Source organism: Aulonocara sp. 'chitande type north' Nkhata Bay, linkage group LG20, assembly GCF_057382095.1.
Source record: "Aulonocara sp. 'chitande type north' Nkhata Bay isolate Kocher_YH1m ecotype deep benthic linkage group LG20, A_spYH_male_GT1.1, whole genome shotgun sequence".
In the NCBI taxonomy this organism is placed as follows: Eukaryota; Metazoa; Chordata; class Actinopteri; order Cichliformes; family Cichlidae; genus Aulonocara; species Aulonocara sp. 'chitande type north' Nkhata Bay.
The window spans coordinates 7,757,216-7,772,275 of record NC_141363.1 but is presented as its reverse complement, the minus strand read 5'-3'; the positions used below and the strand labels follow the sequence as shown (position 1 = coordinate 7,772,275).

General features: G+C 40.1%; 1 protein-coding gene across 6 annotated transcripts; it reads right to left on the bottom strand.

The window, feature by feature from the left end:
- On the bottom strand, positions 1 to 14,990 carry l3mbtl1 (L3MBTL histone methyl-lysine binding protein 1). 6 transcript variants are annotated; one of them, XM_086276396.1, is made up of 22 exons: positions 14,758 to 14,990; positions 13,498 to 13,705; positions 9,418 to 9,599; positions 9,060 to 9,186; positions 8,351 to 8,528; positions 8,133 to 8,268; positions 7,986 to 8,034; positions 7,512 to 7,600; positions 6,426 to 6,530; positions 6,169 to 6,304; positions 5,812 to 5,903; positions 5,353 to 5,504; positions 4,163 to 4,239; positions 3,786 to 3,871; positions 3,547 to 3,657; positions 2,490 to 2,679; positions 1,862 to 1,964; positions 1,374 to 1,562; positions 1,257 to 1,306; positions 650 to 807; positions 499 to 561; positions 1 to 260 (listed from the first exon to the last, which is right to left on the bottom strand). In XM_086276396.1, exons 2-22 carry the CDS (start codon positions 13,673 to 13,675, stop codon positions 126 to 128), a joined length of 2,586 nt encoding a protein of 861 aa, XP_086132522.1. In that variant the 5' UTR covers positions 13,676 to 13,705; positions 14,758 to 14,990; the 3' UTR covers positions 1 to 125. The 6 variants fall into 6 exon arrangements, with proteins under 6 accessions (XP_086132522.1, XP_086132525.1, XP_086132526.1 ...); XM_086276399.1 differs by having other exon boundaries at positions 1,257 to 1,282; XM_086276400.1 differs by having other exon boundaries at positions 2,538 to 2,679.
- Positions 14,991 to 15,060: the final 70 nt, after the last annotated feature.

The window sequence follows — 15,060 nt, the reverse complement described above, 5'->3', positions numbered from 1 at the left end:
TCTCTCTGATGGGTACAGGACACCGAACACATGGAAAAAGGGGTCAGGGTCTTTTTCCCTGCAACAGAATGAATTTGGCACATGATGATTGGCGGCACAGCGCTGCCGCTGAGTGAGGGCGGGATTCACTTCAGTCCCTCGTCTGTGCTCTTGAACATGAGGATGGCGTTGGAGATCTTGAGGGCGGGGCCTAGCTTAATGCTCATGATCTTCACAATGTCGGTCTGGGTCAGCAGCAGGAAAGCCTCCCCGTCGATCATCTAGAGAGACACAAATGTGGAGATAGTAAGTGGAGAAGAGTTTGTTCCATCTGGTCAAATATCAAATTATAGTAGCCCCTAGCAGTGAAATCCACTCAGAAATATTATACAGCTGCAAACATGTAAGAGTGCAAGACAGTCTAAACAGCATCAGTAATGAATGACATGTTTACACGTCACCAGTAAAGACTGCAAATCTTTATTCATCCTTCAGTTATTAATCCACCTCTGGTCTCACCTCTTCTTTGAAGAGACGAGCCTGTTCTTCACAGCCAATTAAATTCTGGACAAATCTGAAGACCTGCGGCACAGATGCAGCGGATTTCAGGTAATCGTATAAGTCAGAGAAAGAATGTAAATAATTATAGAGGCGAACGACATTTTCCCACCTCCTCGACGCTCCATGCAGCCACCTGGCTGGCGTGAATGCCCTGAACGCCGGGCAGCAGCTTGCAGTGCTGTTCCCAGCACAAAGACAGAGTGCGGTCTGATTGGTTGCTCAAAGCTGACATGAACAGTGATGGATACACTCCCTGTGAGGACATGTCTGTGCACAGAAACATACATACACATGATGAAACACGTGATTGTACAAACATGGAAATTTGAGGGGAATACGAGATACATGAGCTGACTGGATGTTTGTTGCAACTGTTGCCTGTCTAAATACTGTATCTAGAATCTTATAAAGACAACGTGATTGTAAAATTATCTTAAAAGCATTAAGTAATTATATAAGATAAATACGTTGACAACCATTTAATTTTGGGTATCATAGCAGAAAAAGCAACGGTTAATTCATTTCTATTAGATTGCAAGGCTCAGTGGAAGCTCTAAAAACTTCACCGGTGAGTTACAAAAGGTCTGCCGGCCTTTTCACAGTAACAAATACAGCATATCAAACAATTAACATGCAAATCTTCTGATTAGATTATTAGTATTTCTTGTTTTGAGGTGAGGTGCTGCGAAAACAAAAAAACAAACAGTGCAACTTACTCTGGTAGTCCCTCTGTTGATTCTTTCTGTATTTGGGAGGACGACCAATCCTGAAAATACAGAAAATGAATGCGAGAAAAAACAAACATGCACACAAATACATGGACACCACTTTACCTGCCACGGTAATGAGTCTTCTTAGTCCTCTGACCAAAGAAGAGGTTTCTCTTGCACTCTGAGTCTGATAGGTCAGCCTTCAGCCTACCCTGGTTACGCTCAGCCAACGGGCAGCCGGATATGCAGTGATGGGCGGTGAAACGACCGGTGACATGGCCTGAGCCGTCACACCCTGGAGTTGGACACTTCCTGTTTCAAAGACAAAAATGGAGATATGCTTTCTGTGCATTTTAGCATCTAAAAAAATTCTAATTTAAAAAAAAAAAAAGTTGGGACTCTGTGTAAAATGTCAACAAAAACATGGCCCCGTCCCAACTTTTTTTAGATCATTGACTGATAATGTCAAATTCAAAATGATGATCCACTTTCTCAGTTCAAATATTTGACTTTTTTTATTCTGTTTTCATTTAGGTTTTACACATCATCCCAAGTTTTTGGAAAAATCATGCATTTAATGACAGAATGACAGAGCTGAGTTCAGGATTTACCTGTTGTGGAAGCTGTATTTGTTGGTTCTGGGCTGACTGATGGGTTTACAGGGAACAGAGGAGGTGTAGGTGGACTGGCCTGTAGCAGGAGGCTCCCTCACACCTACATATATACAAACACAGAGGAGAACATTCACATACACTCATAGGCTGACATTCACAATCACGGCATTGATTATGCCTTAAAGAAATCATGTAAATAACAAGTGGAAAACCGTGAGGCTTTAAAAAGATCCACTAATGTCCACATGAGACTGGCTTTACAACAGAAAAAAACCATTTGGTCTATAAAGTCACCCATTTAACTTGTATTAAATCTTAAAGTTATGGATATGCCTGACAATGTAGATTAAATCATTACCTAAGAACAGTTTCTGTTAATCCAGTTTTCTTATTGTTAGGTAAAGTTAGCATGCCATTAAATATCACAGTGAATTACACTTGCTATGTAAGCTAGCTTGTCAGTGCTAGCATTAGCCAATATCGTAGCAGCACTGCCTTCAAAGTTCAACAAAATATTAAAATAAAGTTTCAGAACAGTCCGTAACACAATACTGATGTCACTGTGGCCACTTCTATCTTTTATATACAGTCTATAGAAGATAGCAATAGGCTTAGAATTTTTGACCTCCAGTTTTAAGTGAAGAAAAAGGAGTCACATGAGGCTGGTTGCTACCATGCGGTTGCTGTGTTTTAGTGTCCCGTGGAGGGATTTTAAGCGGGTGACCGGTGGCCTCGCACCAGCCTGCTGGATGGATGTCTGGGTGATCTGAGTCTACCCACTCATCATAGACGTGACTCCAGCCATCATAATGGATCTGAACAAGAAGAAGAGAGCGGGCTGTAATAGATATAAATACTCCACATGTACTTGAGCTCAAAATGTACAGAAATCAACAGTCAACTGCAAAGACGTATGACACAGTAATTGGACATGGAAGATCTTATTCCTGCAGACCTATCCAAACTGACAGGCACACATTAAACATACTTTATTGTTTCTTCTGTTTACTTCTCTTAGTCGTTGTGCTGTTATTTCTGATGACTGATCCGATCATCTACACACACACAATCCACTTTATTGATCTAGTCTTTTATCTCTGTTTGTCTTCTTCACCTCTGCAAAATCCTTGTTCAAGCTGTTCCTGACGAGGCAAGATGGTTTAACCCATGAGACTGGCACCTTCTGCTTGTTTTCCAGGTTTGATTCACTGCATCAGTTAGATTGCAGGTTGCGCGAGCAGCACCTTGGTTTATCTGGATGCTGATGGTCAGACCGAAGGGATCATATGCTTGATTGTCAGGATGGTCGGTCTTTGAAAGCGGAGCTCAGAGAGGTTGAAAAGTGGTCCACCAAGATGATATTTGATCTCCAGACTTGTTTATTGTTTTATTTATTGAAGCACAGCTGCTGAGCATAAGGAAAAAGTACTGGAGCAGGAATCTATATCTAATTTACTCTGATGATTGATGAAACTTGATTTCTTTTATTGTCATCAAACCAGTCTTGACTCCTTTTTTTATAAAGCTGATACTGGGATTATGTTTAATTGTGTTGCTTCCAGCTCTTTGACTGATTCTTGGGATCTTTTAATCTTTAGGAATCGATCAATCAATTAATTTTCTTCAAGAAAATGGGTTCAAGTAATCATTCCACAACATTAAAGAACTATACAAAGTTGTACCTTAATGCGATGCGTGTCCACCTCCTCAACTGTAGCCACTCTTATGAGACCGGGACTTCTTTTGTCCACGGCCTCCAGTTTCATCTGAGGCTGAAAGCTGTGAGGTGACCGCTGGAGCAGAGGATGATGGGATTTCACATTCACGTTGACAACAAAACAAACTAGACATATTTTCCATTAATCTGTGACTTTACTGTTCGTAATGCTAGCTCTTCTTTACTTTTTATCTGCATTCTCACCACTTTAAAGGCATCAGCAGCCACTGCTTTGGATCCTGTCTCCTCCAAGTATCGAGACCAGGAGAACCGGCCCTGGTCTGGATAATCTGGTGCAGGAAAAAACTTTCACCAACGTAAACAGCCATAAAACCTTACACGGTTTTGCCTGACTTTATATATCACTTATTAAAAAACAGCTTTTGTAAGTTTTAAGCATAGATACATATGTCAGGTACTAACTTTTAACTGTCACATGTTCATCCTCAGTTTAACGGTAATGAAAGAAAAAAAAAAGAGGGCAAGTGTACAAAAAAGTAACTGAGCAGAACTCATGATGAACCCATGATATGACAATGAGCACGGATAAACTACTGATTAACAGGGATCACATTCCTCACCTTGGGGTGGTGTTAGAGGGAGGTTCCTTTCTTGGCACCAACCAATAGGATGAATGTACGGACTGCTGGAATCACACCTGCATGTTGTGACACACAACAATATGCACAATTTAGGTTCAATAGAAATTTCTGTGAACTTACAGGAAAATTAAGACTGAACTGATGAGAGATTATGCTGCAGGAAATAAATCAGCATCTAGCTGTTGAAGAAAGTGAAACTTTTAAATCCTGAAAGATTTGTGTTTCTCTCTGTTGAAGTGATCTAAAGACACTTGTTTAGTAGTATTGTATCCATAGTGACATTGATGTAAAGGTGGATTTGTTGTACTGCTCTGAATCTCTGTGAAGATTGTGTTACAGCAATGTCAGTGTTTGCACGACACTTTTTTTCTGCATTGCTCTGTAAACAATCTGAGCTGACTGTGTTGAATATTGAACAACAGTTACTTTTACTGAAACACAGGAGCGAGAAAAGAGAGAGGTGAAAAAACGAGAAAGCAGCACGCATCTGCTGTGTGCTGGGAGAAAACTGGCACATGCGCTGAAACGAGTGAGCCAGATAAAAGTCCAGCTTGTTACGCTTTGTTTAATGGAGGCATTATCTTTATGCTAATCAATACACCGTGCTTATGCAGCTCGGCTGCTGTAGTCTGAATTGCTGCGATATGTACTGAAAAAGAAATCGGATACATGGAAAACATATTAGATGTTCACACTGAGAAAAGTCCAAGGGTTTTGGATTTTTTTTGCAGACAGACGAACCTTTACTTCTGAGCAAGGTTGCCACTCTAAAATGTTCTGAAATGAACATTTCACAAACGTAATTTTATAATCTGAAATGGTCACATATCACCTATGACACAGCATCAAACAGCTGTACAGTCCTAATAAAGGTATGAATTTCGTTCCACGGGATTCAGAACTTTTTGCAAACTCTAGCAGCCATCATTAATCTGCCTTAACAATGCCAACTGCTCCCCTCTTGATTAAACTCAAACCTCCAGCTACACCAGCAGAATAGAGATATTATAATTACCCTTTTGTATGACAGCACGAAATATCTAAATAGCTGTATTCTCACCGATACTGCTTCAGATTTATATGAACATATCAAAAGCCCAATCACAGTATCATTTTAGAAATCCTTTAAATCATTTCCCAAAAGCATTCAGATAGATGCTACGACTCACCAGTAGTCATATGTGTCATCCCAGTTGTCAAAATGAACCAGGAAGCGGTCATCCACCACATCGGTGATGGTTGCTACACAGATCAGGGAGGGGTTCATACGATCGACGGCCTCCAGCTTCATTCCTATCTCGAAACCACACTTCACATCGATCTGGAAAACCAGGGGAAGCGTTACCTTCTTTGGTGTGCTGTTGAGCCACTTGTCAAGATTTTTAGATTATGATCTCCATGCATTTGGTATTTACATAAAAATTATCCAGGACCTTATTAAACAAAACAGTTCAGTTTGTCTTCAGTGCTGCACGATCATGATCTAAGGTGCACATTTCTTAAAATAAGCTTTTCATTATAATAGCTGAAGTTGGGAATTTTCCTTGCACTGAATCAGTCACCTCATCCAATATGTGTGTGTGTGGTTAAAACAGCCAGCATATATTATACTGCACAGAGATGGTTACCCTTCCGGGACTGGCAAAAAGTTCTTTGGGAGCCACTTGTGCTTTAGTCATTCTCAGATAGTTGGTCCAAGTAAACTCCTCCTCTTTACAGCCTGCAGGAAGCACAGAAATACAGAAAGGAGTCACATGTTGGAAGATTTAGAGGATTTAGAGGAATTGTTTTCACATCTGTGTGCTTTAAATGTAAAAATGCCAGGAGAGACTCAGCCGAGCTCAGTAAAAACACTAGATCTCATTACTTAATCTGCACCAAAAGAAACCATGCGCTCTAAACTTCTTGTGTCAATAAAACACACACTGGGATGGCAAATATTTTTTAAGAATTTATTTAGTGTAAGAATAAGTATGACCTCTGACCTTTGGGGGTGTGCAATTTGTGCCCTGTGCTCTCACACCAGCCTGCAGCGTGGATGTCGGGAGAGTTGGCATTCACCCAGAAGTCATGACAGTCAGAGTAGCCATCAAAATGAAGCCGCAGCCGGTAACCGCAGACCTGACATGACATATCAGAAGAGGAGACACCTCAGTGAACTCATTCTGCATCCAAAGCATTCTGTGAATACATGAAAATGATCCTAAATAAGAAGCCTGGCGGCGACGGTCAACTGGCTCACCTCAGCCACAGTGAGGACAAAGTACATGGACGGATGCTGCGGGTCGATGCCTTCCAGCTTCATCCCCTGTTTGAAGCCGTTCTTCACTGTCGGCACTCTCTGGGACTGGAACATGAAACAACAGCAAAAGTTTCCGTACAACAAGGAGATGGAAGCAAAGTCTGCATAAAAGATTTTTCTGGGGAAACTGAGTGACAGCAAAGAACAGAGAAACCATCCGAAAAACGCTAGAAAAAATAATAAAATAACAGGGATTATGTCTTCATCTTAATGTTTTTTACTCTTTTATTCCAAGATTAGGTTTTTCATCACTGTTATACAAACCTTTAGATTATTTTAAAATCAAACTCCAACATTTAGTACAGAGGTGTCAAACGTAAGGCCCGGGGGTCAGAATCGGTCCGACAAACACTCTAAGACTCCAATCCAGTCTGCTTAGACAGGTTTGGAAAATGGCATAAATTTTGGACTTTTAACTGTATTTTTAAACATTTTATAACTTAACCGATGAAGACCATGGACATTTATACCACATCAACATAACTACGTAGTAGGTAAACTATTCTGCTGGATACACTCACAGCTCAAAAAAAAGAAGCAAGTTCTTTGAATTAACATACACTTTCTGTTTTGGAATAGTCTCAGCAATGAGCTTTCTTTTGTGTAATTTTCAGCACTTATTTCTTACAATTTAAGCCCAACGAGCTGCGCTGACAGATTTCTTTCATTTGATACAGCAGCGTTTCTTTATTGTGTAGAAAAACGGAGACGTACTGCTGAAATTGCACTTGTTTTCTTACACTGAGATACTTCAGAGATTAAAAGTGTAACTAAAGTTCTTTACACTTACAGAAAGGAGAGTTTCATTGATTTGGCCCGCTTCACTTCAAAGTGGGCACAATGTGAAATTAGTTTTAAATCCTTGATTTAATATATGAACATATGGCTTTGGCGACATAAATTACTTTGTCCCTCTCTTGAGAGTGCTACACTCAATTTTGCTCCGAGCAATAGATTTGATTGCCTACTACGGTTACTACGGATGTGTGTGTGTGTGTGTGTGTGTGTGTGTGTGTGTGTACATACCTCTTGGAAAAGCTTGTTAGGAGCAGCAACAGCTTTGGTCTCCTCCAGGTACTGAGCCCACGTCCACTGCTCTGTCTTACTGTCTCCACCTTCAGCAAACAGACACCATCATTTATTACATTTATAAAATTATTTATTACAATTTACAACTAATGGAAACAGTCAGAAGAAGATAATTTAATGGCATGTCAGCTGCAGCGGAATTTAAAAAATCTAAGCCTGCTGTGAAACTCCAACATTATGTCTTCTATACACTCGATACATTTTCGACCTTGCATGTTTTTTTTTTTCAAATAAATTGAAACAGGAAAGGGTATGTAATGAAAGGATAAAGAAGGACACACAGCTTCTGGATGAAGTAAAGAGATGATGTGATTTTATGTGATGTAGTGTTGCAGCTTAGTAGTAATAGTATCCAGTGAAAGATGATATGCGTCCAACAAAACCACTGATGCAAGAAATAAATGCTCCAACCTCCTCTGATGTGTCGGCCATCTGCTTTAGAATCATCCATTTTCTCATCCTTAAAAAGAAAACACGAGAAAGCACACAACAGGAAACGGTGAGATGGTAGTCACGCATAAAAGCAACTTTAAAACTGAAATAGCAACGCGGTTCCACCGTGCCCTCGATGTCCGAGTCTTCCTCAGATGGACTCAGGTACTCCTTCCTTTTCCTCTTCCTCATGGGCTTCAGGTGATCGGGGTTGAGGGAGACTCTCCCGCCTGCCGGCACTTTCTCCACGCCAATGCTCCTCCTGAGGCGCGGGGAACGAAAGATGAGCTTATGCATGTGGAGCGAGGCGCGTAAACATAAAGGCCGAGCAGCGGGGCACATACTTGTCAGTGATGGGGTCTCTGCGGAGCTCTTCTGTGTAGGTCCGCTGAGCTCTGGGATTATGGTTCTGTTGTCCTGGATCAACCTGGACTTCAGCTTTGATCGGCACCAACCTCTCTGGCTCCAGGGCCACGCCCCTCCCAGAGCTGGCAGGAGTCGACGCATCTGTCACAGACAGGGCTGCAGGTGAAAACACGCCCGTCTGCATCTTTATTGAATATTCTTTGACTTTTCAAAGTTTCTCAGCTGGATTTTAAATGTCTACAAAGAAATCTGCAGCTGCAACCTCTTCACTTGTAAAGAGAAGCTCTGCTACAGCTGATGTAATTACCACTCATTTATGCTTAATACACACACACACACACACACACACACACACACACACACACACACACACACTGATGACTGAGCCCATGCTGTTTAGTACTTCAAATAAAAGTGCAGGCTGTTTAAACACGTGTAACACAAGAACTAGTTTAACTCACTGTTATATTTGAAATATCACATATAAAAGCTGCTTTGGTTATCAAATATGTGCTAAAATATAACAAACACATGTGGCTAAGTAGTATAAAAATCTGTTATCCTAGAGGTGACCGGTTCCAAACTGTTTTCTGCTCTGTGTGTGCAAAATGTAAATGATTCACCAGAGTGCAGTATTTGTGTGTCTGTGCCTGATATTACTATGACCTTACGTAACCACGAGTCTACCTGGCTTGTCTGGAACTCTTTCTGCGTCAGTGGATCTCCCAGAAGTCCCTGCTGCAGGTTCAGCAGTGCTGCTGGCAGTGCCCGGGGTGATCAATGTGCTCAGAGCTCCTAAGTCACTCACACAGAACTACAAGACAAATACACACACACACATGCATCAGTGCACCATCTGTCAAAATGTGTCCGTGTCTTTACAAACTGTATGCTGCTTTAAAAAAAAAAAAAAAGTATATACATGTATATGTGTATATATATATATATATATATATATGTGTTATTCAGGACTTTGTCAAAAAAGAAATAAAAACAACTTTCAATGACTTTTTTTAAACCACAGCAAAGCTTAATATCGCTTTACCTTAAGGTTGCTACTGGGCAGGATGGCCATTCCCTCCTTCAACTCTAGGACATGGACAATGCTACAAGCTCCGCCCACCTGTGCTGTCAGTGCAGGCGTTGCCATCTCATTGGCTCTGCTTCCTTTACCTGGGTTACCCACTGCAACAGCTGGAGTCACCTCCACCTTCTGATGGGCAGGAGCTGAGTAAAAAGATGCACTCGGAATAATAAAGCACAAAGTGATGTAGTTCATTGTCATCTGCTTTACTCACTATAAATGGTAAAGGAAAAACAGCGCTCTGTTGCCGTGACAACCAGGCAAATAGTATTTGTTTGTTTCTGTAGATTTGCAGACAGGCTTGGTTATCAGCACTCTTCACAAAACTGTTAAACAGCTGCTAATATCGTCACTCAGTTTTCACACTCAGTATTACTGCACATTTCTCTGACATGAGAAACTGCAATAGAAATCAGGATCTGCTGGTTATTAGTGTTATATTATTGTTATTAGTGATTAACACGTTTGTAAAAGACCCGGGGGCACAGACCCGGCCTCAGAGAGGGTCACAAGCTAATGTGCGTCTAACGCCAAGTCAGATAAATGGGAGGATTGTGTCGGGAAATAAATTGTGTCTGTTTTTTATTTTTATATCAGTTCATTAAAGTATTTTTTCCCCCAAAACTTTGTTATGGTTTTTATTTCAGTAAGTTTTTATTTTAAGTAACAACAACAGTCTTGGTTTATCTAATACAGAGCAGAGATTTTGGAAGCAATCAAACTGTTTTCTTAATGTTGTTGTTATTTTGGACAAACACAGTTTTAATTACCTGATTATCTCTTTTGTTAATAAAATTAAAAAAGTAAAAAACTTCCACGGCTTTGGTGAGCTAGAGCTAACGTCTCAGAAAGTGTTGCTCTGTCCGGCCAACACATCAAAACTTAAAGGTTTAATATTGAACATGGAAACTCTGAATTAAAAATTATGCATTAAAACTTATTAATTATGAACAGGCACTGGAAGATTTGTCAGGATTTGCACATGCAGTGAGGAGTGGCTGAGTGAACTCTATGTACTACCAGTCAAAAGTTTGTACACACCTTCTCATTTAATGTTTTTTCTTTATTTTCATGACTATTTAAACTGTAGATTCTCACTGAAGGGATCACAACTAAGAATGAACACATATGGAGTTATGTAGTAAACAAAAACGTGTGAAATAACTTGTGTTTTATATTTTAGATTCTTCAAAATAACCGCCCTTTGCTTCCATTACTGCTTTGCACACTCTTGGCCTTCTCTCAATGAGTTTCATGAAATGGTTTTCCAATAGTTTTGAAGAAGTTCCCAGAGATGCTCAGCATCTTGTTGGTCCTTTTGCCTTCACTCTGCGGTTCATCTAATCCCAAACCATCTCCTGTGCCTTCAGTTTTGAATAAGTTCCCCAACAGTGTCACCAGCACAACACCCCCACACCATCACACCTCCTCAATGCTTCACAGTGGGAACCATACATCTAGAGACCATCAGTTCACCTTTTCTGCGTTGCACAAAAACACGGCAGGTGGAACCAAAGATCTTAAATTTGGACAATGAGACCAAAGCACTGGTCTAATGTGTTTTGTGCTAATTTTGATAATTGTATTTCAAACAAATCTCTTCTGCTTGTTGTTGCTGCTTGTATTAGTTTCTTAGCAGCTATTTGACCATAAAGGCCTGATTTGCGAAGTCTCCTCTGAACAGTTGATGTACAGATCTGTCTGCTACTGGAACTCTGTGTGGCATTTATCTGGGCTCTAATCTGGGTTGCTGTTAACTTGTGATTTCTGAGGCTGGTCAGATGAATTTATCCTCAGCAGCAGAGGTAACTCTTGGTCTTCCTTTCCTGGGCCGGTCCTCATGTAAGCCAGTTTCATTGTAGCGCTTGATGGTTTTTGCAACTGCACTGCATTCAAAGTTTAGTTATTTTCCGGACTGTCTGACCTTCAGTTCTTAAAGTAATGAGAAGGTGTGTCCAAACTTTTGACTGGTAGTGGATGTAGCATCTTTAACAATCCTTAAACCATCAGCTGGGCCCGATTCCAAGAAGCAGGCTTAGTAAACAACTTTGAATTTGTTAACCCTAAATTGAAGGAAACACTGTTTTCCCCCCCTGAACGACAGGTAACTTCAACTCTGAGTAGTTACCATGGTTACCAAGTTTCTCTCTCTGACTCCTCCCCTCTTGATATGCACAGTTTAATTTCTCCTTCATAAAGTCGCTGTCAAAGTGCACAACGCAGCAAATTCATTCACAGAAGAGGGCATGGTTAGTTCACTGTTTTCTGTACGTAACATAACAGCGATTACATCTTAGACTTATTGTCAGTTCAGATTTAAATCTATAGACTCGGTCTTTCTAAAGCTGAATCTCTGTGAACAGTAATGCAGCTGTCACACTGTCAGTCAGTTTGCCCACACTTTAAACATTTGCTGCAGCAATCACTGTTTAAGTTATCAATCATGTGTTGTTCTGTAATCAGTCACATTGATGGAAAAATGGCTGAGAATATCTGATTGAAGATGAGCGTGAAATGACTAAAACTGAGTTCAATGGTTTTTTTACAGTGACGTTTAAGGATGCACTCAGATAACCATCATGGATTCAGACTGGATCAGGTCTGGATCCAGCTCATCTCCTCCAGATCCATTCATTGTGGCTTAATTTGTCCCGATACAATCTGTATTCCTTATTTAAAGAGCCTCACCCTCCCAGAATTACACTAAAATATCTCAAATCTATCTGAACATCATGTAAACAGCTCTATAAAAGCTGAGACATTTCTAAAAACGTGTTTGTCCATGCTAACATGCAAAGTCTTACTATCAGGCTACCAGTAACTGAGTAAAACATCTCTACTGTTGCCGTAAGAGAGCCATCATCTATCACTGAAGGCTGATATTACATAAAATTACGAACGCTTACACTGGGGAACATTAAAGCACAGTTTTTCCTCTAAATTTAATTAAAAACTTTTATCCAGTAATGGCAGACATAATGAAATCCTCTGTGAAAAATGAAATTCTTACAGCGCATCAGTACATTAAATTTTTACTGAATAATTATTGGGGAAAAATGTAATGATTATAAACTGCTGCAATAACTGTTTTTTTTACTGAACCAAAACTGACTTGAGGGCAGACTGTCTGTTGCCGTCTGGGTTACTAATCTCACAGGTCCATCAGTAAAGTGTGGCTCGTCTGTTTCTCCAGATTTTTATCTTCCCGGACATCTCCTAGATTTTGTCCCTGTCAGGTTACAGCTGAATCATTAGGGTTAAAAATCAGAACTATAGCTTCATCTAATGAAAGTTTGCTAAATAAACACCGCAGTCAGTACAGAGAAGTTAGATATTTCATATCGAACATTTATATTGTGCATGATGATGACAGAACGGCCCGTGGCTCAATAAAATGACTCTTTCCGCACTTCTAAAAGGACTAAAAGGAGGCTCTCTTGTTTACCTGTTGCCGTGGTGAATCTGCCCTCCTAAAGTAAAAGAGGTCAATTTTAACATTTTCATTTAAATGTATCCAGCTAATGATTTTATTAGACTGAGATTTAAAGCGGATGACTTGTTCAATGAAAAGAAAAGATAAGTTTTTAATTAACAATTCAATTTTCATGGGGGGGGGGGTGTATCACAAATGCATCAATAAACCTGACCTGAATTACTGACAGAATGATCTGAAGCCATTTAGTAAGTCTATGAAGGTTTTCTGGAAATGAAGACTCAGAGTTGATTATTAAACTCACAGCTTTGTGAACAGTGACCTAATAAGATGAGTTGCATCTTTTGTGTATATATTTCTATGTGATGTTATTAAGTCAACCATTAAAATGACCCTTGTTTTGTAATGTGATGCCTGTGAATTAGGTTAAACATTGCAGGTGTAAATTCTGAACTATGACCTTACAATTTGCCTGGTAAATTATTACACTGCTGGTTACTTAAAGGCTCACTTCTCAATTCGTTTTTCAGTCTAATGAGATCAGAAGACACGATCAGTGTTTTCCCCAACAGTGCTTTAGTAGAGTATGTATCTGTGAACATGCTTACATATGAGTTCACCTGGTAGCAGGAGAGCAGTGGTGGTGTGGGGCTGAGGCCGAGCCTTCTTGGTCACACCATCACCCCCGCAGATGAGGATTGTCTCTGTGGGAGGCGAAGATGACGGATCCATAGGGGTGCAGTCCGGTTCTTTGGCTGGAGCCTCCATGTTCACTTTGGCACTCATGACGGCGTCCCAGTGTGTTGTGCTGGAGCACTGGGAGACACAGCGTGAGAAATAGCACAAAGTAATGCTGTCTGGTTATCGGGTAACAGCTTTAACATTGTGTGTTAAAGATTTATAGAGGAGACTGTACCCAAAACCTGAGGAGGGAGTGCCACAGTATGGACGGGAGAGTAATCCCGCCAATTTAAGCTTTCATTTTTATGTTGTTTCTTGTTTTTAAATATATTTCTTTATTGGAATATGTCAGATTTAGAGGCATATGCAAAATTCAAATCTTAAATTATTATAATATTATTTTCTGCTGTCTTGAAACATCTCTTTTTAATTTACCACATTAGCACCGCTTTTATCATTCAACAAAATACTATTTATCCAAAGTACAGGACAGAGTTTAAATTTTACTTTAAAATTTAACTACATTTCACCCTCCAAAAAATCTTCCTCTAAAAGTGTTTCCAATAAGGCAAAACAGCCATGAACTTTTATAAGCCATGCATTCCTTTCAATAATAAAAGAATAATGGTGACACACCAATATTTACGCGCAAGCTCCCAAGTCTACACACACACACACACACCGACAGAGACTAAAATACAGCATTTCAGTTAAAATGGCGGAGGATCTGAAATCCTTGAGGCAAAAAATGTGCTAAAGCAGAGGCTCAATTCCTGTGAAAATCCCATTTAATGAAAAAAGCAACCTTATCGCCCATTCCGGCAATATCTTTAATGAATGAGCAACATTTTCTCCTCATAACAGCGTTAAGTGTGCCGGGTATTTTTTAAACCTTGGCGCAACTGCTTTAAATTTAAAATTAGTATTTAAACCTGCTACGTCAAAGATCCGCGAGCCATTATCAAATGTATATATTAAAGATGATAAGCTTTGTGCTTGATTACATCTCTGACGCCAAAAACGGTTTACCTCGGTGAGGGGAGAAAAAAAAGAAACAACAGACTGGCGGGTTTCTTTTTAAACCCAGTGTGACTAAAATATGCTTCTGCCTTCTATAATTAGAGGAAAGTTCTAAAATTTGATTTTAATTCGTGTTTTCAGATTTCAGGAACTGAAATTTGGCTTACCAGCTCTGATCTCCTGCGGCTCCGGGGCTTGGACTGCGCATGCGCGGGACCACAGTACAGTCACCGCTCGTTGGCTATAATTTAACGCCAAAAGAAAGACTTCCAGTGCGTCGCTCCACTTTCAGTAATGGTCGATAGGTGGAAAAAAAAAGTGCTCCCTCGATTAGCTGCAAAAGCGTAAAATAGCTGCTGTAACGATTTTTATTTAGCATGCGAGCGAAATGTTCCCGCTTACATCCATAAATACGCGCTCTGCTCATTTCCTCCACAACTGCAGCCTATAATGAGCGAGCGTTTATTATA